Source organism: Xiphophorus maculatus, chromosome 23 (genome assembly GCF_002775205.1).
Source record: "Xiphophorus maculatus strain JP 163 A chromosome 23, X_maculatus-5.0-male, whole genome shotgun sequence".
NCBI lineage: Eukaryota > Metazoa > Chordata > Actinopteri > Cyprinodontiformes > Poeciliidae > Xiphophorus > Xiphophorus maculatus.
In genome coordinates this window covers 30,575,956-30,596,542 of record NC_036465.1, presented here as the reverse complement: position 1 = coordinate 30,596,542, position 20,587 = coordinate 30,575,956, and the positions used below count along the sequence as shown (strand labels likewise).

Here is a 20,587-nt window from a genome sequence, read left to right as displayed (position 1 = left end):
TATGTTAGAGCATCTCTTGCTTTAGTTTTTGGGTTGAGGTTTTTCATGTTTGCACAGTTACTCCCTCTGGTTCTGGATGCAGTGCAATTGGAAAGATATCTGCTTTTTATTCTAACTTTCAGTTGCAATGCATAACCATGGCAACAAGGTTTTTACAACAGGTGGCAGCTGATTTGCATCCCCCAGGGTTAGAGATAATACTTGACCTCTGACCCCAAATTCCAGAGGAGTTGAAATGAGGCTTCATGGCTGCAGAGCCGGAGGTCCAAACATCTTCATGGATCAGAACACGTATGAACTTTAGGATCTTGATCTCCAGCAGCTTCATTTGGCTCAACATCCTCAGTAAACACTTAATGTGTAGATATTCTGAAGAAAATATAATCAGTTTATTTCTCTAGCGCCAATTCACAACAACTACCATCTCAAACAGATTAAGCTCCGTTTATTGTTCAAATTATAAACATTTTTTTCTGTAGGAAAACCCAGCAGATTGCATCAAATCATTGACTTTACAGCAATCCCTCATACTGAACATGCATATAATGACAGTGGAGAGGAAAGAAACTCCCCTTTAACAGGAAGAAACCTCCAGCAGAACCAGAACTTTTTATTTCTGGATTAATTTTATGTTGGTAGCCATGATTATTATTATCCTATAATTGTGTGTTTTAATCTTGTTTAAAACACACAAGCCTCTGCTGTCTGGTGTCATGCATTGATTATCTAAAGTTCAGTTTTGATAGAATTTAGCCTGCTGTTAGCTCACAGTTAAACTTGTAGGCGATCACATATTAGTTTGGTATTCACAGTTTTGAGACTGATTCAGAATCATTGATTAAATACTGTACATTTTAATATACAGACCTATCACTTTTAGCTAATTTAACCCTTCATGTTGTTTTGCTGTATGAAGAGTCTCACATTTGGAGTCATTTCCTGATTGGTAATTTTGAATGCCTGAGCTGGACTAGTAAGGGAAATCTATTGGCACATTTCTCTGAAGGATTGCGTTACACAGAATCAGCTGCATGACTTTTAGGTCTGTTGGTTTTCCATCACTCTGCTCCTGGCTGCCCCTCACAGTTTGGCTCGCTGTCTTCCTATTTCCACCGCCTCCTCCTTCTCCTCCTCTCTCAGGTTCTGGGAGGTGAGAAAAGTGTGGTCCAAGTTCAGGTAAGAAGTGATGAACTCTGGGAAATGTCTCTTCAGAACCACTTCCAGGAACATGTCTGCTGCCGTGTGTAACCTCTGTTCCGTCCTAAAGCAGATAAAACACACTAGAGGATGAGAACGATTCAGGCGAAGAAAAGCCCAAGTCCTTCACTGCAGCATGCTGACCTTTCAGAGGGACACAGACGGCTGAGTTCAGTGCTGAGCTCTTTGGTGAGTTCAGTGACCAGCTGCCTGCTCACCACCCTGCTGTCGTCCTCCAGCCGAGCCTGGTGTCGGATCCACTGCCATACCTGGCACAGCCGTTTGCTAAGTTAAAAACTGTTCTGCAGAACTAGTTCATCCTACTCGGTCCAGTTTAGTTTGTGTTCAAGAATCATTTTGTCCATTGTTACTAGTACATAGTTCTGTTTTTTATTTTGGTCCATTTTAATGCCAGTCAGGACCTTCTCGGTAGCAGAAGTAGAACTGTTGGGCTGTAAACTAAGAACTCTATAAGAGTTCTTCTTTGGTGAGTTCTACCTCATAAAATCAGACAAACAAAAAGTATAAAATATGAACTGTTCATCCACTTTACCCAAAGTCTTCTGAGGTCCTGATTGACCTTTAGGACATATAGTGGATCTTTTTCAGTTGTCTGTGTCACTGTCCTGTAAATGTCCTGTACCAGGACTGGAGTTAGTAGAAATTCATTTTGATGTGTGGTCTGTTAGTCTACCTGAGTTTGCAGATCCCTAAAAGAAACAAACATGTTGCAGTCTGACTGATTCAGTTTATCATCTGTTTGGCTGAAAGCAGGTTCTGTTGGACATGTCAACTTTCTACCACTCTTTTTTGTGGTTTAATGTCAATTTGACATTGACAACTCTGTTCACCTGTGATTTTCTATATCACACCATCTGTGATGTATTTACTGAATCGTGAGAGGATCATCTCTGGAACTTACCTGGGATCTAGAAATCTCTGCAGTGGCTGAGTCTTCCACCTGGCCTCTGTAGAAAAAATGGCCTTTACCTGGAAAACAGCATTATGGTCCTCTTACAGTCCTGTGCTAGTAAACATAAAAAAGTTCATCAGAGTTGCTAAAATTGTTTCACTATGTTAAACAAGTTTTTAGCATCATTTTTAGCTTCTGGTGGTTCAGGACTCAACAGAGAACATGGTGCACCTCAGTGAGAGCAAGCATCTCATGACTTTTGCCCAAAGTGTGTATGTCTCTCACCTGATAGCCACGCATTAATAAACAGGACACCCACTGCAATGTTATACTTCAGCCCATAAAGAGTGACTCCTCCCTGAGGAAAAAGACAAAAACAAATCATGCTCTGTTGAACCTTCTTGCTACTTTGTTCCAAACAGTCTCCAATCTAACTGCTGATTCCACTAACAGAGGGCATGGACAGCAGGTCCTCAGGAGTCACGCTGACATCGTCCCGCAGCCGGTGCAGCTGGTTGTCTCCCTCAGTGTGAAGCTCAAACAGCTGGGGGAAAAGAAACATCACCACTCATGTTAAAATGCCAACTTACTGCAATGTAACAACCAAAAAACCATGACAAATCATTACCAACTTTGTTCATCACTACTGTGACACATGCTGTAAAATTCAAGTGAAGCACAAATTTCATCTAGAAAGGGGGAAGAGTGCAAAGCAGTTTTGGAAGAAAACTTTTTTTTTTCCTACTGTAGCCTGCAGAGGTCACCTCTACTCCACAGCCCCCCCTTTAGGTGACCTCACAGAGGTTCTGTCAGATTTGGGTCTGGACTCTACAGGCCAATCCAAAATGTTCTATTCTGCTGATGTTCACTACACTGTAGTTTTTCATTGGACCTCAGTAGTATTATAATGAAGTATTGCTGCTCTTACTTGAGTAAAGTTTCTGGATCCTCCACCCAGCGTGAGTAACACTGAATGAAGAACAGACAGTCTAACTCTATAGATCTAGAAGGTGCAGTAAGCACCATATGTTGTCACTGGCAGTACTGAACACTTATGTAACACTTACTGCTGTAGCTTCCTAAGTTTTCTGCTCAGTTTTGCAATCATCTTATTTCTGTCATTTGCTTTATTTTAGTCTTTAAGATAACTGAAATTACAAATAATTAAATATTTTTGTCTGTTAACATCATTGTGAAATATTAAATCAGACGTTCTAATTTGTTAATCAGTACTTAAGTAGCCTTTTCATCAAATGCTTTTTCAGTTTTATTTGAGTCATTTTTGGGGGGGAGATTCCAACTCTCTTCTTTTACTTGAGTAAAAATATGTTAAAGTGATGCTACTCTTTGGGTGATTTGCTCTGGCTTTTGTGCAGACATCCCTTTTTGAAATGGCAAAATTAGATTCAATATAATTTCTAGATACTAAATATATTTAGATATGAAAACTAAATGAATTTTCTGTCTTTCAGTTGAATTTGATATGTGGGACATAGACAGGAAATGATGTTTTGAAATCAAATCATGGTCCATTTTTATAGAACAAAAACTACTGAGAGCTGCCCTATGCAGCACTAAAGCAGTATAATCAGGTACTTACTTCTTGCATTGATTTAATCAAATTCATGTCGTACACCATGAAGCCATCAACACCTGCCTTGATTTCCAATAACTTCAGCCTGAAGAGCAGAAAACAGAGGAGCAGAAGATATTTACCCAAAAGAAAGAGGAGTTACATTAAAAAGAAAAAAAACTACATTTGTATTAAATTCTAGAAAGTACTATTGCATTAAATTATGGGAATTACATGAAAAGAAACAGGTGGTAAAATCCAGCTCTTCCAACAAAACACGACATCACATGGTTTCAAAAATGCATCTTGTGCGTATCAACATGGAGCAGAAAATGAACCGCTGTGTATTCACCCAAACATGCTTTTTATGGGTATCAGCTCTGATTTTAACATAACCAGATCATAATTAATGCTGAAATCCTGTTACATAAATACTGTAAAATAAATAGCCCAGAAGTGGTAAAGTATGTTTTGGCCATTGCTAAACACCTGCTGTCAGACAGAGATCCAATAAAGCCAAAATTAGCAACTGTCAGGGTGTGTGTGATACAAAACTTTTAGTTTAATAGAAAACTGACTGGAAAACACTGAAGGAGAAAGTAATATTGTGTCATACAAGAAAAAATAATTTTCCCTCAAACAAAAATTGTAAAACTTTGTGTTACAAATGATAACAACATACAGTTACTTATTTATGGGTTTCTATCTTGTTCATTTTTTAATAAAAATGAGCTCAACTGTCCTCACACCTCCTCTTTAAAACCACTCCATCTGTGTGTGTGTGTGTATGTGTATTGCATTTTCTCCTGTGTTTGGAACTCTCTGATGATGCAGCCTCACACAGAGCCAGGGGTAAGGCGTTGTGCTGTTTGTACCTTTCCACAGAGGCCAGCACTGTGCTGTAGGAGTGTGTGTGCTGGCGGTGAGGCAGCAGCGGAGCAGCCATGCCTCCTGTGGCCAGCGCTCCCCGTCTATGACACGTCTGAACCAGCAGGTCCATGTAGCTCCGCAGAAAACGTTTCTCCATGTTCACGTACTTGCTGCGGTCTGGCAGCAGGAAGTCCTGACGGTGACCTGAAGGATGTGACCCCTTGTGACCCCTTGTGCTCTGTTGGTTATGTTAAAGAAGCGGGCGCCACATGGGGCTCACCAAACTTATTGACGAAGGAAGCAGAGTAATCCCAGATGCCACAGTTGAGCCCTGCTGAGTGTTCCCGCAGCTCATAGAGAATCTCCTCCATTTCAAATGTTGCCAACACGTTTTCTATCAGCACCGTCGCCTTGATGCAGCCCAGTGGAAGACCCAGCTGCACACACACACACGCACACACACACACACACACACACACACGCACACACACACACACACACACACACAGACAACCACCAATTCAGAAGAGAAACACTTCCCTCGAGGTCATTTACATTTATATTTATTCTGTAAAATAATCCTAAAACAATCCGGCTATCGTCTGCAGTTCAACACAGAAGACAGCCGGGTAGAATGAAAACAGTTTCCTCATTTCTGAAAAATTATTGCCTCTGATTGATGTAAAATATGTTAGATGTTCTTCAAAAGACACCATTAATTATTTTTTTATCTCACCACCTTACAAATGCAAATCAATCTCGGTTCAAGAAAGCCCGTTCTAGTGAATTTGATTTCCAAGGTGGCCTAGAGCTGAGTGTCTGTTTGGGTTAACCAATCAGATGTTTGAGTTTATTCTAACATCAAATGTTGATTTCAGGTGTGACTGAATCTATTGATGTTCTGTCATTTAGACCAGACCTCTGACTGCTGCTGTATTTCCTTTTCTAATGTCAGATTTGCTGTTACTAAAAATAACATGGATTCACTTTTACACTTTAACCTAACATATAAAATAGATGAACAATTCTCCTAATAACTTATTAAAAGTCATTTTTTGCAGTCAGACCTTCTGTTGTGTCCAGATGAAGATGTTGTTCCACAGCCTGGCCTCCACCAGGCTCTCCACCTGCAAGTTAGGGCAAAACTGAAACATGCAAACATCCCACCAATGAACAGTACAAAGATGTCATTATATGTGGCAAAAGTGAAGTGAAGCAACAAAATAAAAACGACTGATAAAACATGTTGCTATAATACCTTCAGTATTAAAGCCACATGTGCTGCTAGCTGCTGTAGGAAGCTAGAAAAGGCTGTTTTGTGAAACTCCCATGAGTCATTTTCTTTAGAGGTCCTAAAATTCTTTACGAACCATTGGTTCATTTCTTTTCTTGTGTTGCAAACATTTAGGCAGGATGAGTGAGGAGACTTTTCTAACGGTGGCCACCATAATAAAAGTTCCTCCTATGATTACTATCCCTGGAGAAAGTTTTCCAGGTTTAGCAAGTATAATGTCTCTAAGATTACTTTGTATATTAGTTCTGAATTAATCTGAATAAACTTCAGCTCATTTGGGTACAAATGAGCTCTAAATAACTGTGGACATGATCAGTGACTGCTTTATTTGATATTTATCAATCTAAAACTCAAAGTTACCTTGAATGATTTATAATTAAAGTATTCAGTTGGGCTCTAATTATATATTCCATGTGAATTTATCATTGAGCCACAGAAAGTTGATGGGCATTATTAGTTGGCCTCATTGTTAGTGACCTGTTTGCTCCATGAAAATAAAAAGTATGTCCACTTTAGATGCCATGAATCTCCACCATCACACTATAAACTTATTATTATCTCTTTAAAGTGTTTGCAGTGTTCCAGATGATTTTTATGGAAAGGTGAAGTGCAAAAGTCACAACAGAATTCATTCTTGAGTTACTATAAACTTGCCTTTTACACTTTGTTGACCCTTGTGGGCCACCATAGAATTTATTCTGACATGCCTTAGCTTTCCTTTGAAACCAGTGGGATTCATTCAGCTGCTGTAGTTGTGAAAAAATGCTCCATTTGTGTTGGATAAGTCATTTCAGAGAGAAAACATCCTGAAATATGCTGATAACAGCGTATTTATGATGGAAGCAGATGAATATTTTTCCTTCTACCTGTGAAGCTGCGTATGGTTTGAGATACTGACTTGTAAAAGCCACAGGAAGGCTGGTTGTGGCTTTGACTTTACCTTTGACAGGTAGAAAAATGGTCCACTCTGGTGTTCAAGCAGCGTCCTTCCACAGTGATACATGAGCAGGCCAAAGTCAAACAGAGGACCAGGAGCTTCCTTTCCCTCCACCTGATGGTTTTGGTTTCAGTAAATATCAACATGAAAACTTCCAAACCCCTCAGCTTTACCGTCTCCATGGCAAACACAATCAATTAGGTGATTTAAGTGACACCCATGCATCCAAAGTAGCCTTAAGGAGCGTGAATAAACGTAGCAGTAGCATGTTACCATCATGTTGTGCTCCACCATGTTCCAGGCCCGGGGACGCAACATCAGCACTGGGGCCCGGGAGATGTGTGGGGCCCCTGCATTCCCACAAGCAAATAATAAAAAAAAACATTAGAACACATCAGAGCAAGTGTTCTGTCTTCTACTCTAACAAATACTGTGATGCAAAATGAACATGGCTGTAAGTCAGACACTCACCAGGGAGTCGGCTGTTCACTGCCAGAATGACGTTGTGAATCCCTTTGATCTGGTTGTGGAACGTTGGGCAGTTCCCATCATCAAAGTCAACCTGAGTAAAGCGAAAAGAAGGTTTCATCCAACTAAAGATTATAACCAGAGAAATGTTGGCAGCTTTAGTTTAAGACAATGCTCATGAATGAAAACTGCCCACTTAGAGGACCCATCAGTGAACTGAGACATCGCTACAATGTGCATCTGTGCAGAAAACATGACGATAAGATGAGCACATGTAGTGTGAATTTTACACAGAGATGAGTTTCAGAGCAGTTATTCAAGTTATTCAGGTCATTTAGCCAGAGGATTAAAAAACAGGGTACATTTATTTAACTCATATTTTCACAATTTATTACTACTAATTACCAATAATTGCCAAATGTCAATTCAAAAGCATTATTTAGCTCCATACTAAATACTTTGCTCTGAGCTAAATATTTGACTAGAATGTGAACATTCAGATAGCATAAATACTTAGGTACAAGCTAAATATTTACTTAATTTTGGAACTAAATATTTAGCTTGCTAATGAAATATTTTTCTCAGGAAATGTAACATTTATGACATGATGACAATATGACTCAATTTTTCTCCTACAGGTTAAATAACCCAAACTATTGCTGTTCATCTTCGACACTTTGCTCTTAAATGACTTCTGAAAACAACCAGTTGCACTACATTTGATTTAGGGGTGTCAGAGTTAAAGGCAAGTGAACAAAAAAAAAATCACCACACTTTTCAGTTTTTTTTTTTTTTTTTTTAAAGATGAAACCATGTATCCTTTTCCTTCCACTTCACATGTGTGTACTTGTGTCTGTTGGTCTGACCCATAAAATTCTTCACATCACATTACAATCACAAACCTGACTATACAGTTGAAGAGCATGTGTGCTGCTTGTGATGTGATGCTGCTTGATGTCATTATGATTTTATGTAAAAAAAAAACCACATAATTATTTTTATGGAAATAATAATAAAAACTGGATACTCCATACTGGACAAGACATCAGAAATAACAAAGAAACCCTCACTTGCTTAGTGCCATCCTCAGTACGTTTCCTAATCCTCACTGCTCTGTGTGGATTAGAAACACAGCGGTGAAGGTTCTTTACCTGTATGCCCTGTGCTGGAGACTGCAGAGCCCTGATGAAGCGTGCGGTATCACAGGGGGCCATGTCTCCAATGTCCACATGCCTGTTTTGGAGCCTGGGAGGGACCGGGAGAACCCTCCAGTCTGGGTCTGCCCTTATGTGTGCGGTGCTTTCCAGGAAATTTGGGAGTTCACCCGAAAGATCCAGGTGAGCCTTTCTGGACACTCTCAGCTGGAGGATCTGAAGAAGAAGAAGAAGAGGAAGAAGAAGAAGATAAGCTGCTCGTTCCTTGAGCCCATAAAGAGCCTGTGGGCTGTTTTACCTTCTCCACCTCCTCATCAAACGTGGAGATCAGCTCATGCAGGAAGTGAAGAGATCCGGTGGTGAAAAGGGCTGCACTCTCAGCTTCTAACCTTGTGGGAGGAGGAGACAGCTCCATGCTGTGTGGATTTACTACGGTCCTGTCAGAGGGGAAACCTGTGGACTGTTAGAAACCCAACAATATGAGACGTTTGTTAATACGGAAATAACCAGAATCAAAAAGGTGCACTGTGACTTTGCAGAACTACTCTAAAATACAGAATCAGTAAATGTTCAAAATGTTTAATAAAATGAATACATCACTAACATAAGAACATTGACAACAAGAGGCCCTCTCTTGCAGAGAAAATAAGAGCAGAGTTATTCTCCACACCACCCTGCTGCATGAAAGGTGGTGTTGTATGTAGAAATTGGATTCTAGATCATTATTAATGTAAAACCTAAAAGAGGTTCCATTGAGGGAGTTAAGCCAACAGCTGCTCAAAGCAGAGACAATTAAGGAACAATCAACCTACATGTGAACTGATGAAACTTGATGAGCTGTAAACATGGACTGAACCAAAGCAGAAACAACAGTAGAGCTTTAACCAGTGAGTTGCAGGTATCACAACTCAATGAGTCAGAGCCGTGGAAATGAGCAGGAAGTCTGGACTCCACTCACTTCACAAGTTTTTTTTTTTAATCTCCACAGTAAAGTTCTCCTGTCCTGAGCCACTGCTGGGCCCTGAAACATCAGCTTACACTCTGATGAAACGCTTTACTTCAACCATTCTCTAATAGAAAATTAAACACAACACACAGTTATATTTAATCTGATTTCAGCTTCTTAATAAAACTTACAGACATACTTACAAAGGCTGTGGAGACAGGCTTGTTGACTGCACTGGTTTGGACTTTGAATGTTTGTTCACTGTGAACCCTGTTTGAACAGGAAGATGTCGCCTTTCAAATGGAGTTTAAAGTCCTAGCAGGAAGAATTTTGCATTTCAAATAAATGAGATTTTGTTCATTTATTTTTAGAGAAAGAAATGGATCATCTGTGACATGATGTACTTCTAAATTGCCAAACATAGATAAGAATGATTTCTATACAGTACTGCTTAATTAAAGTTTAAGTAGTAGTTTAACAAATAAAAACCCAACTTTCACGTGAACATAACAGTTTTAATTGCTGTGCACAGATAACTTTATTCTGTTCTACTCAAATTCCTACTGTCTAGTACTTTAAGCAATTCCACTCTTTCTGATTGCTCCCTGCTCCCCTATAAAAGGGAGAGAGACACTAGAATTGGAGGAGACTTTATTGGCTTTATCCCATCCGATGATCTCTAAACTTTGGCTAACTTAATATCTACATTTTGAACCTGCTTACTCTGTAATTACATATGTTTACCTACAGTATTTAAGTCTGTCTTACAGAGTCTTCACTTATGCATCCCAGAGAGGCATATTATAGACAACCCCAAAAATACCCATCATAAATTTTACAAAAGTTCAAATGTAGTGTCCTATAGTGCATACTCAATGTCAGCACACTGGATCTTGACTCTGAATCTGTTCCCACGATGCTACCTTAGCCTCATCCTTACCCCTTTTACAATTTTCCTCTGAGAAAGAGTCAGAAAGAAAACAAAAGAGAACATGAAGCAAAGAAAAAAAGAAATCTTCAAATAAATGGACAAAGAAGAAAACAGGAGAAAGCAAATAAAAAACTAAATACAATACAATGTATGGCAAAAATTTGAAAAGTAAATAATTTGATAAAATGTTATAGTAGTAAAAATTACTACTACAACCCATTTATTTATTTCGATGCTTACTGCCAATTTTGGTAGGATCAGTCCTCCGTACAGTAAACCTTCACAGTGGAGTATTTTGTTTTGAAAATACGGAGCGGAAGCTGTCCTTGCGAGTGTTTCCGCCTTTCTCTGCCCAGACAGGATTTTGACAGCAGTTGTACAGCTCCACTCTGCAGGCGGTGTGATTTGCTTCAGCTAGACCTTCATGAAAAGCCATGGAAGACAAAGCTCAGATCCAGGAGGCCATTAAAGTCCAGGGGGAAGTCGTTCGGAAGCTAAAATCCGAAAAGGCGAGCAAAGAGCAGGTCAGTCTCTACACTTAGCTTTCCCATCATGGCTGGATAGGTTACAGCATGCGGTGAAGTTCAGAGCTGAAAGGAAAGGAAGTTCTCCATCAATAACATCACTCACAGAACAGACATCCACATTCACTGGCATCAGTGTTCAGCCCGGGTGGAAAACCATGCGCTAAACACTTATTTTTTTCAACCTTCACTGTTATTCAACCACGGCCTTCACTGGACAGAATGGCAACTAATTGCATATTTTTGAGTCCATAAGTGCGACAGAAAAGAAAACTCCCGGAACTGTGTTCCTGTCTGATAGGAAAGGTGAGCGGAAGAAGCCGGTGTTTTCCCCTAGCTTAAGCTAACCGGCTTATTGCTAGCTGGAGCGGCTAATGCTAACACGGCGACATCTGGGGGATTTAAACAGACTTCTTGCGCTTTAAATTAAAACGCACAATCTTTACTTTAATGAGGCACAGCTGATGCAATAAGATGTGGCTGTTACTGCAGATGTGTCCTGCACCAATCCCTCACAGCTGCCTGGCAACCCTGCAGGTTAATAATGAAACTCCAGGACACAATAACGGCACAATTTCATTCATATATGAATCAAACATGTCCTCCATGTTGTTGAAGGATAACCTCCTATCTGCTGCCAAACAGTAAAAAAATTTAACCTCATATTTATATAACATTTGTATAACATCTGAAGGTAACATAGTTACTTGATTATGCTATAAAATGACACTGTGTGCCTGCAAAACACATAATACTGTCCATTTAAACAAATATATTTTTGGAATTCCAATTTGCACTATTTTATGAGCAATGGAAACGCTGCTAGTGTTGAGGAAGCTCAACTCATAGCAGTTCTATTAAAACTTATATGTCAGCTGGGAAAGATTCAACACTATATTTATGGAAGCAGCATATAAACATGTCACTCTTGTTGAGCTGCATTACAGAGTATCTGCGCCAGGCAAAAATGATGATTGTGTTACTTTGTCAGGTGGACTTTATTAATTTGCACCCATTCCGCTGTAAATCAAATGGTCTTAAATCCTAAACCTTTGTGTTCAATCTACCAAGCCTTAGAGCAGGAATAGATGCATATTAATAAACAGAATCAGAAACCAGTAAATGTTTGCTGTCCATAGCTGCTCCAGGATTTTTGAAGATATCTGCAGGTGTTTCTGGGTAGCTGTGGTCAGGCCTGATATAAGCAGTGTGTGTGAGTGAGTGTGTACAGGGGCCTGCATTTTTGATTGACTTGCTACATCTCATGTTCTGTCCTCCACGCTGTGGTGATGATGATGCGTCATGCCCCGCCCTTCCCTAGTGATAGGGTTGCTTACCACTTTTCTCCTGTTCTTCCCGCCTGGCCCTGGATGACCTCTTCCTGCTGGACCCTTGACCTCCACCAACTTTCTCACCACCTGTGGGCGATCGGACCCACCTCACTTCTTCTTGGGAATACTGTTACCATGACGCACTCCTGAACTCTACCTTTCCCACTCCCTGGACATTTTTTTCCCTTCATATTTTTTGTTCCTGTGTCGGATGACCATGCTGGCTCTGTCCTTTGCTCGTGTCTGCTCTGGTCTGGCACCGTTTCGGACTGCGCTCCGTCTGCAACCGCTCCGATCTGCCTCTGGCATCACTGTGGCTCAGGTAGGCATGTCTGCATTGCAGAATATTCTAGATTACTCATTGTTGAACCAGACAAAGTAGTGTAATATGTTCTGCTTTTTATGTGTGTGTGTGTGTGTGTGTGTTTGTTGTAGATTGATGAAGAAGTAGCCAAACTGCTTGAGCTGAAGGCTCGGCTGGGAGGAGGAGATGATGGCAAACATCAGTTTGTGCTCAAAACACCAAAGGTAAGAGTCTGTGGTTATCCTCAAGCTGTGTGAGCTGAACTACAGGCTGGGCTATAGCGCCACCAACAGCTATTTCTGATGATTTACAACAGGGTCTTCTACCAGCAGAGCCACAGTGACTCGTTGGACCTTAAGCCATGGCTCTGAATAATTTTGTCTGAAAAATGATGAAAAACCAACTAATATTTTTAAATTGAGTTTGAATTAAAAGAAAAAAAAGCAAAAGTAACAGGGAACATTTTATAGATAGATTTTTCCCATCAGATTGAACAATATGTTTTTATTTACTTCAATATTCCAATATCCTCCATGCTAAAGTCGTATTGTTTTCTACATTTATAATTAGAAATGAAATGCTGTTTTTTAATTACACATATGCAACAGTAGATTTTTATAAAAAGTGACAAGTTGTATATTTTCAGAATTTCAAAGTAGACATAAAAATGTGTATTTGTCGAAGTGGAGACAAGTAGGCAAAATAGAGGTTGATTTCTTTGAATCAAACGCAGATTTCTGTGTTTGAAAACTGTCTTTATTTCTGAGTTTTGTAGCACATAACATTGTTTTATAATCCACCAAAACATAAAACAATAAGTAGATTATCCCAGTTGATGACTCTCAGCCCTTTATTATTATCTGAACTTTCTTGAATTTAAAAAAAGCTGGAATAAATTACAAATTGTTAGTTTGAATGACTGTAGTTCTTAGTTTCTACTCCTTCCCTAAAGAAGAGGAACACAGGTCTTCAGTGTTCAAACCTGGCTGAGTCAACTTGCACATGAAATGTTGACGGCATGTTTGGGTGTGATGCAGGGAACCAGGGACTACAACCCGAAGCAGATGGCCATCAGAGAGAGAGTCTTCAACACCATCACCCGCTGCTTCAAACGCCACGGAGCGGAGACCATCGACACACCTGTGTTTGAGCTAAAGGTTTGTGTGTGTCTCAGACTGGAGTCATGATTCTGAGCTCATCTTGTTTCCAACATGGAGGTTATTCGTCCTCGTCCCTGCAGGAAACGTTGACGGGGAAGTACGGAGAAGATTCCAAGCTCATCTACGATCTGAAGGACCAGGGAGGAGAGCTGCTGTCGCTAAGATACGACCTCACTGTATCCTGACCCCTGACCTCTGCACTGTCAGGAAGTTAACAGGCGTTTGGAGCCAATCAAGGGTTTGGGCTGATGAATCAGGTTGAGGTCCTTTACACTCCCTCCTCCAGGTGCCGTTTGCACGCTACCTGGCCATGAACAAGATCACCAACATCAAGCGCTACCACATCGCCAAGGTCTATCGCCGTGACAACCCCGCCATGACACGCGGCCGCTACAGAGAGTTCTATCAGTGTGTGAGTTCTCCTGTCACAGAAGAGGGTGTGTGTTGCACTGGTCTGCTGCAGTGCAGTGTGTGTTATGTGCATGTGTGTGTGTTTCAGGATTTCGACATCGCCGGTCAGTACGACGCCATGATCCCAGATGCAGAGTGTCTGAAGATCGTCCATGAGATCCTCAGTGAGCTGGAGCTCGGGGACTTCCGCATCAAGGTCAGTCTCCGCCTGCAGCTGAGCGCTCAGTAAATGTCATTTCCTGATCCCTTACCTCACTTCCAGGTCAATGACCGGCGCATCCTGGATGGGATGTTCGCTGTCTGTGGAGTTCCAGATGACAAGTTCCGCACCATCTGTTCAACGGTAGACAAGCTGGATAAGGTGAGAAGGCCTGTAGGCAGAAAACCTCAATCGCATCAATCGATTATTGAAATAATCGACTATTTATTGATTATTTGATGAATAGTTTACTGGACTATACAGAGACAAAAAAGGCCACTTGCTGAAGAACAACACATTCAGAGCAGTGATTAAGGCTGGTTCATTATTGCCATGACCTTCTTTGCCACTGGAGGAGTTCTACAAAGTGGGAACTTCACCTGATTCAGATTCTGAACAGAAAATCAAAAATAATCACCAGATCAGCTCTACACTGCATTAGGTCTAGCAGAGTATCGAAAGGATTTTCTTTAGCTGCAGATGCATCCTTTGTTGCAGATGTATGGTGGCTGACAGGTGAAACTACACGCAGCAAAGGGCGAAACAAGCTGCAAACTCCAAAACACAAATGCAACAGAAAAATGATGCAAACAAAAAAATGCTGCATTCACAGGAAATAGAAGCAAAGCGAGAAAAAATAACAAGCCCCCCCTTAAAATATGAGAAACTGCACAAAATGGAAGTACTCCAGACCACTAGGGGGAGTCTGGAGAAAATAATGTTACCTATGTAAAAATGCTGCTAAAGGTTTTTGTGTTTCATTAAGACATTATACATTACATACATTTTCTGTCTCTTGAACATCTCAATAAATTGTGACATCCTGTCTCTACTGAGGGTCTGTTCTAGTATTTACTGGTTGACTCCCCCTAGTGGTCTGGAGCACTTCCAATTTGTGGAGCGAGTTTGCAGGGTTTCATACTGGCTGTTCCTACTGTAATTACAAAATGTACACCTTTGCTCCTATTTCCTGAGCGGCAGTGTTTTTCTGTAGCTTTTGTTCATGTTTTGGAGGTAGCGTCAGTCATGTGTTTGCAGCTCATTTTGCTGTTTGCTTTGCGTTTGGACCTCTACTTGACAAAGCATGCGCTGAAGGAATACTAAGTCACAGTGTTTTAGACGATGAAACGCTTATTTTGTCCTTTAAAAATAATTAAATTATTTATTTGCATCTTTTATTGTTTATCTAATATTGTATGAAAGGCTAAAGTGGCTAAATGAAAAATCTGCAAAATGTGGACATTTTTTAATCTGATTAATCACCAGCAGAAACGATAACTACAGTTATTGTTAGCTGGTTGCTATTCTCCTGCTAGTAACTATATTTGCATGTAGTGTGTGGGTAGAGGTTTGTCTTATTCTATACCTGATCAAGACCATATTCGGTCTGTCTGCCATCATTAAGCGCTGATGCATGTGTGCTTCTCCTGCAGTTACCCTGGCAGGAAGTGAGGAAGGAGATGGTGGACGAGAAGGGATTATCTGAGGAGGCTGCAGACCAGATTGGGGAATACGTCAGCCTGCATGGTGAGTCAGCGAACACCTCCAGCAGGTGGCAGTCTCCACAACTTTAGGAGGCAAACTCTGCTTTTTTGTAGCAATATGTCATTATACAATGGTCACAAAATCTATATTCAATAGTATAAATTACAGAGACTCATTAGTGACAGTGTTTGCCCCAAAGGAGCAAGAGTTTTTGCCTAATGTTAACAAGAGAAAGGTTTCAAGTACAAAACACATCTTCAATGGTCATGGCTCCAACCTGCCAAACATGGAAGAAAAATGTAGCTGATGAGGAAGAAACACTGAGGGCCGGAGCCCGGGGCCTGGAACCTGGGGGCCAGTTGCCATCCTGCAGGAACTGTACCTGAGTGAGGCTGGTTGTGTGTTTCAGGGGGAATGGACCTGGCAGAGCGCCTCCTGCAGGACCCCAGGATGTCTCAGAGTAAGCAGGCCTGTGCCGGCCTGTCTGACATTAAGCTTCTGTTCAGCTACCTGCAGCTCTTTCAGGTCACAGACAAGGTCAGGCATCCCAGAATGCTCTGCTTCTGTCTCTTAGCATCCTGTCTCTGTGGCTGGATTATTCATTTTTATTTCCTTTGTCATTCCTCAGGTCGTGTTTGACCTCAGTCTGGCCCGTGGGCTGGATTATTACACAGGAGTGATTTATGAGGCGGTGCTGACCCAGGCTGGGGTGGCCCCAGCGTCCAACGACGCCCAAAACGGGTCTGAGGAAAGCGTCAGCGTGGGAAGCGTGGCCGGAGGGGGGCGCTATGACGGCCTGGTGGGCATGTTTGACCCCAAGAACAGGAAGGTGCCATGTGTTGGGGTCAGCATCGGCATTGAGAGGATCTTCTCCATCATGGAGCAGAGGGCTGAGGTGACACCTGCAGCTGGGTGGGCTGGAATGTGCTGATGATGACCGCTCATGCTCACACTAACTCTGCTAATGTTCAGGCGGCAGCAGAGAAGGTCCGGACCACAGAGGTCCAGGTCCTGGTGGCGTCGGCTCAGAAAAACCTGCTGGAGGAGAGACTCAGGCTGGTCACTGAGCTCTGGAATGCTGGCATTAAGGTGTGTGTGTGTGTGTGTGTGTGTGTGTGTGTGTGTGTGTGTGTGTGTGTGTGTGTGTGTGTGTGTGTGTGTGTGTGTGTGTGTGTGTGTGTGGGAGTATCATTTGATTTTATGTGCCAGACCAAAACCAAGCAGTGCAGGGTGTCCGCACATCCAATTTGAAGATGTTAAAATGTCTTCACATTGGCCTCTAAACACATTCATCACAAATCTTACATTTTGTTGTGGCAGAATTAATTAATCTTCTATAACCTATCTAGTTATTTTTCTCATGGACTTCTCTCTGCACGATGTGCATCTGTTCATCTGTCACTCACTCATGGATCATTCTTGTAGTTCTGCAAAGCATAACATAATTATTTATATTAGTTGCAATAATACTGGATATGAAAGGATTTATTTTTGACAATGTTAAAGTTCTCTTTATGAACAATAATGAAGAATTACAGCAGAGGAGAAAAGGAGTAGAACCTGGAACCAAACAGCAGAGATCTACAGATGCAGCTGTGATGACAAATAGGGCAAAATATTAAAAGAAATATCAATAATTAGTCTTCAACTAAAGCAAGAATGCCACAAGATCTATAGTTAATCTCACAAAAAGTACTGTTTTTTTTCCTCAATAGCTTTCTATTCTTAACCCTCTATGGCATGGCGTTGCCCTCAGGCAACAAACCACATAGCTGTACCTCACATTGCTCCTTTATTTTATTTTTTGGGGGGCATGATTTTTGACATATTTTTGTCCAAAAAATAGTTCTTTTATGAATATAGTTTTTGTTTGATTTGTATTTCATTTCTCATAATCAGTGTAGACAATCTTGGTGTTCTAGACCAATGTTACCCTGAGGCAACAAACCCAAATCTGGTTCCAGGAGGTGTCAGAGTCCGATTTTATGATTGACATGTAATTAGGGACCACCAAGCTCCCAAAGAATGCAGGAAAATATTTCTTCCCCACAAAAATAAAAAGTCATGCCATAGAGGGTTAAGAATAATAAAAATTGTATTTTATTTTGTACATTTCTGACCTGACACAGGTCTTATATTCCATTCTTTATGGTCTTAAGGTCTTAAATTTGAGTTGGTGAAAATGGAGGATGGCTGACCCTTTGAGCTGTTTAACTTCTCCCAGGAGCCTCATGAGTTTTCCTGATGGGAAACTCATGGTGTGTGTGTGTGCTTGTGGGTGTGTGTATGTGTGGGTGTAGGCTGAGGTGATGTACAAGAAGAACCCCAAACTGCTGAGTCAGCTGCAGCTGTGCGAGGAGACGGGGATCCCCCTGGTGGCCATACTGGGAGAGCAGGAGCTGAAGGATGGCGTGGTGAAGCTGCGTGTGGTGGCCAGCAGAGAGGAGGTAGCTACCGTCAGCACAGCCTCTGGCTACAGCTGAACAGCCCTGTCTGTGATTTACCAGCTGCTGTTCCTGGGTCTGCCTCCAGGTGGACGTGTCCCGCTCTGACCTCATCACAGAGATCAAGAGGAGAACCTCTGAGGCCTAGCCGGCGCTCTCCTGTGTACAGAATCTCCACAGATCCTGATGGATGTGAGAGCAGGCCTGGTTAATGTGGGCAGCAGACACATACACTGCTGGAGAGCCTGGACAACATGGCTGACCTGCTGAGGGGACCTCAGGTTGCCATGGAGCTCACATTACAAACACTGACTTCAGCTTGTATCCAGACATTTACTCACTCTACATGTTTATTGTCCAGCTGTGTGCTCTGGTGAACACGTCCTAGTGAAAGCACCACTGTGGTCTGAAGCTGTTTCTGCAGGAGGAACTCTGCCTAGCAACCAGGCGTTTACCTCCATTCATGTTAGAAGAAGACACATTTCCATCAGAACTGCTTCGCTTTGAATAAACCTGATTTCATCCTGTCTGCATGCTTCAAATCTCTATTAAAAACATGGAAGCTTTCTGAAATCTGCCAATGTGCTTGTCCACTAGAGGGCAGGATGGTGTCATTCTATTCAGCAGGTGTTCAGGCCACATCTGGACACAACCTCACTGCTGTGGCTGTGACTGGTAAACCCTATTTTATGCTTCCATCCTCATGGTTGCTGGTAATTAGTTGATGATCTCATTGATATTTCTGTGATTGATGAAGAAAACCAGGTGACTCATCACCTCTCAACCTGACCTGAAGCTCAGGTTATTTTGGACCTTTAAGGATTTTCTGGATCTGGTCTTCATCCTCAGTCAGTTAATGAGACAGTTTAACAGGAACCCTGTGCACTAGTTCAAATTACTGGATTTAAATAATCCAAACAGGGTCAAAATTATACATTCGGGCTAATGGTTATTTTTGGAATCGATTATTTTGACAATTTACTGTAAAAAAAAAAAAAAAGTTCTCATTCTGCAGATTTTTTATTTAACAACTTATTTTATTTTAGATATGAAAAATGCATTAAAATATGCAAATAAATATTTATATATTTTTAAAAAAGTGTGTAGAAATGATGAAATAAACATTTTATTGTGTAAAAGCAAATAACAGCATTCCTTTAGAGCAAAGGATGCCTCTGCAGCTAAAACCTTTTTCAAATATCAAACTTTCTGCTGGATTGAACATCAATACATTGTATTGATCTGGGGATTAATTATGTTTAACTGATTAATAACTGGACACAATAGGTGTCATAATGTTTTTCCCCTCATTAAAATCAAACCTGCCATGTTGCTTTGATTCTTTCATGATTGAAAAATCCATCAGTCTCTATGGCAACCATTCAGCTGTTCAAAACGCCTGAGTGGGCTTAGCCCCGCCTTTGAGATGCAGCTCCTCCCCCACTCAGCTCCTTCACTCTAGCCAGCAGTAATTAGCAAACAGCTGGTGGAACTGCTGAGCTCATTACAGGAGTTGCTTCTCTGAGCATCGCTAGTAAAAACGTTATTAAAGGGTTAATAGAGGAGCCATATTGGGACGACTTCCTGAAGGCGGAACTTCAGGTACAGACGAAGAGACAAAGGTACAATTTCAAGGAATTAAATCAGGAAGTTACATTTCTTTTAAGTCATATTTGATACACAGTATTTAGCATTTTTAAACCAACTGAAGTTAGCATAATTACTTAACTGTGCTATAAGACAGCATTATATGCCTAGAAAATGCACGATACTTTAACTTCTGCTCTGAGTATTGTTCTTTCAGCTAATGGCCTTTTTAGAGTCTGTATAATCCAGATAGCGGTTAATCCATTAGTAAATTAGTTGATTATTTCAATAATCCATTAATCGTGATTAATCATTTCAGTCAGGATATAAATCTATTCTCTTTAAGACACTTTTATCTCCTGATGTTTATTTAGATGACTCTCCTCAGTGTGAAAACCAGCAGCAGGCGTTCTCCAGGGTGTTGAGAGGTGAAAGGTCAGGCTAAAGTTCTGCTGTGTGTGTGTGTGTGTGTGTGTAGGATGACATGGTGTGTGTGATCACAGAGGATCACTCATGCCAAGTTTGGTGCAGCTCAGTCGAAACATGTGGAATCTAGAGCCAAACATATGGCAATGCTTGAAAAATCCATCAGTCTCTATGGCAACCATTCAGCTGTTCAAAGGCGGGGCTTAGAGCCCCGCCTTTGAGTAGGTGGGTCCTGGAGTAGGTGGGCGTCACTTCGCCACGCCCACCTACTCCATCAAAACCAGTCAGGGTTGGGATACACAACCACTTATACCACAGCAGGTATGGAAAACCACAAACGCAAAAATTCAATCATGTAGAAATCTACTGTTAAATCTCTTCATGTTAAATAAAAAATATCGAGTCCAATGCTGTTGGTGGGGGGGCGCAGTAC

The 20,587-nt window shown here is 41.2% G+C and overlaps 2 protein-coding genes across 3 annotated transcripts; one reads left to right on the top strand and one right to left on the bottom strand.

Moving 5' to 3' along the window:
• Positions 1-425: 425 nt before the first annotated feature.
• On the bottom strand, positions 426-9,643 carry LOC102236270 (malate synthase-like). Its single transcript, XM_005808994.2, has 15 exons — positions 9,556-9,643; positions 8,705-8,866; positions 8,404-8,622; positions 7,256-7,346; positions 7,058-7,134; positions 6,788-6,898; positions 5,621-5,680; positions 4,834-4,990; positions 4,559-4,757; positions 3,711-3,789; positions 2,562-2,654; positions 2,396-2,468; positions 2,120-2,187; positions 1,342-1,466; positions 426-1,261 (listed from the first exon to the last, which is right to left on the bottom strand). Exons 2-15 carry the CDS (start codon positions 8,819-8,821, stop codon positions 1,081-1,083), a joined length of 1,650 nt encoding a protein of 549 aa, XP_005809051.1. The 5' UTR covers positions 8,822-8,866; positions 9,556-9,643; the 3' UTR covers positions 426-1,080.
• Positions 9,644-10,614: 971 nt separating this feature from the next.
• Positions 10,615-18,714, top strand: hars (histidyl-tRNA synthetase). Of its 2 annotated transcripts, XM_023329096.1 has the most exons (14): positions 10,720-10,807; positions 12,129-12,460; positions 12,574-12,666; positions 13,480-13,599; positions 13,683-13,778; positions 13,889-14,014; positions 14,102-14,209; positions 14,276-14,374; positions 15,646-15,739; positions 16,107-16,234; positions 16,326-16,592; positions 16,670-16,786; positions 17,998-18,144; positions 18,230-18,714. In XM_023329096.1, the coding sequence occupies exons 2-14, from the start codon at positions 12,350-12,352 to the stop codon at positions 18,287-18,289; spliced, it is 1,566 nt and encodes a 521-aa protein (XP_023184864.1). In that variant the 5' UTR covers positions 10,720-10,807; positions 12,129-12,349; the 3' UTR covers positions 18,290-18,714. The 2 variants fall into 2 exon arrangements, with proteins under 2 accessions (XP_023184865.1, XP_023184864.1); XM_023329097.1 differs by lacking the exon at positions 12,129-12,460 and having other exon boundaries at positions 10,615-10,807.
• Positions 18,715-20,587: the final 1,873 nt, after the last annotated feature.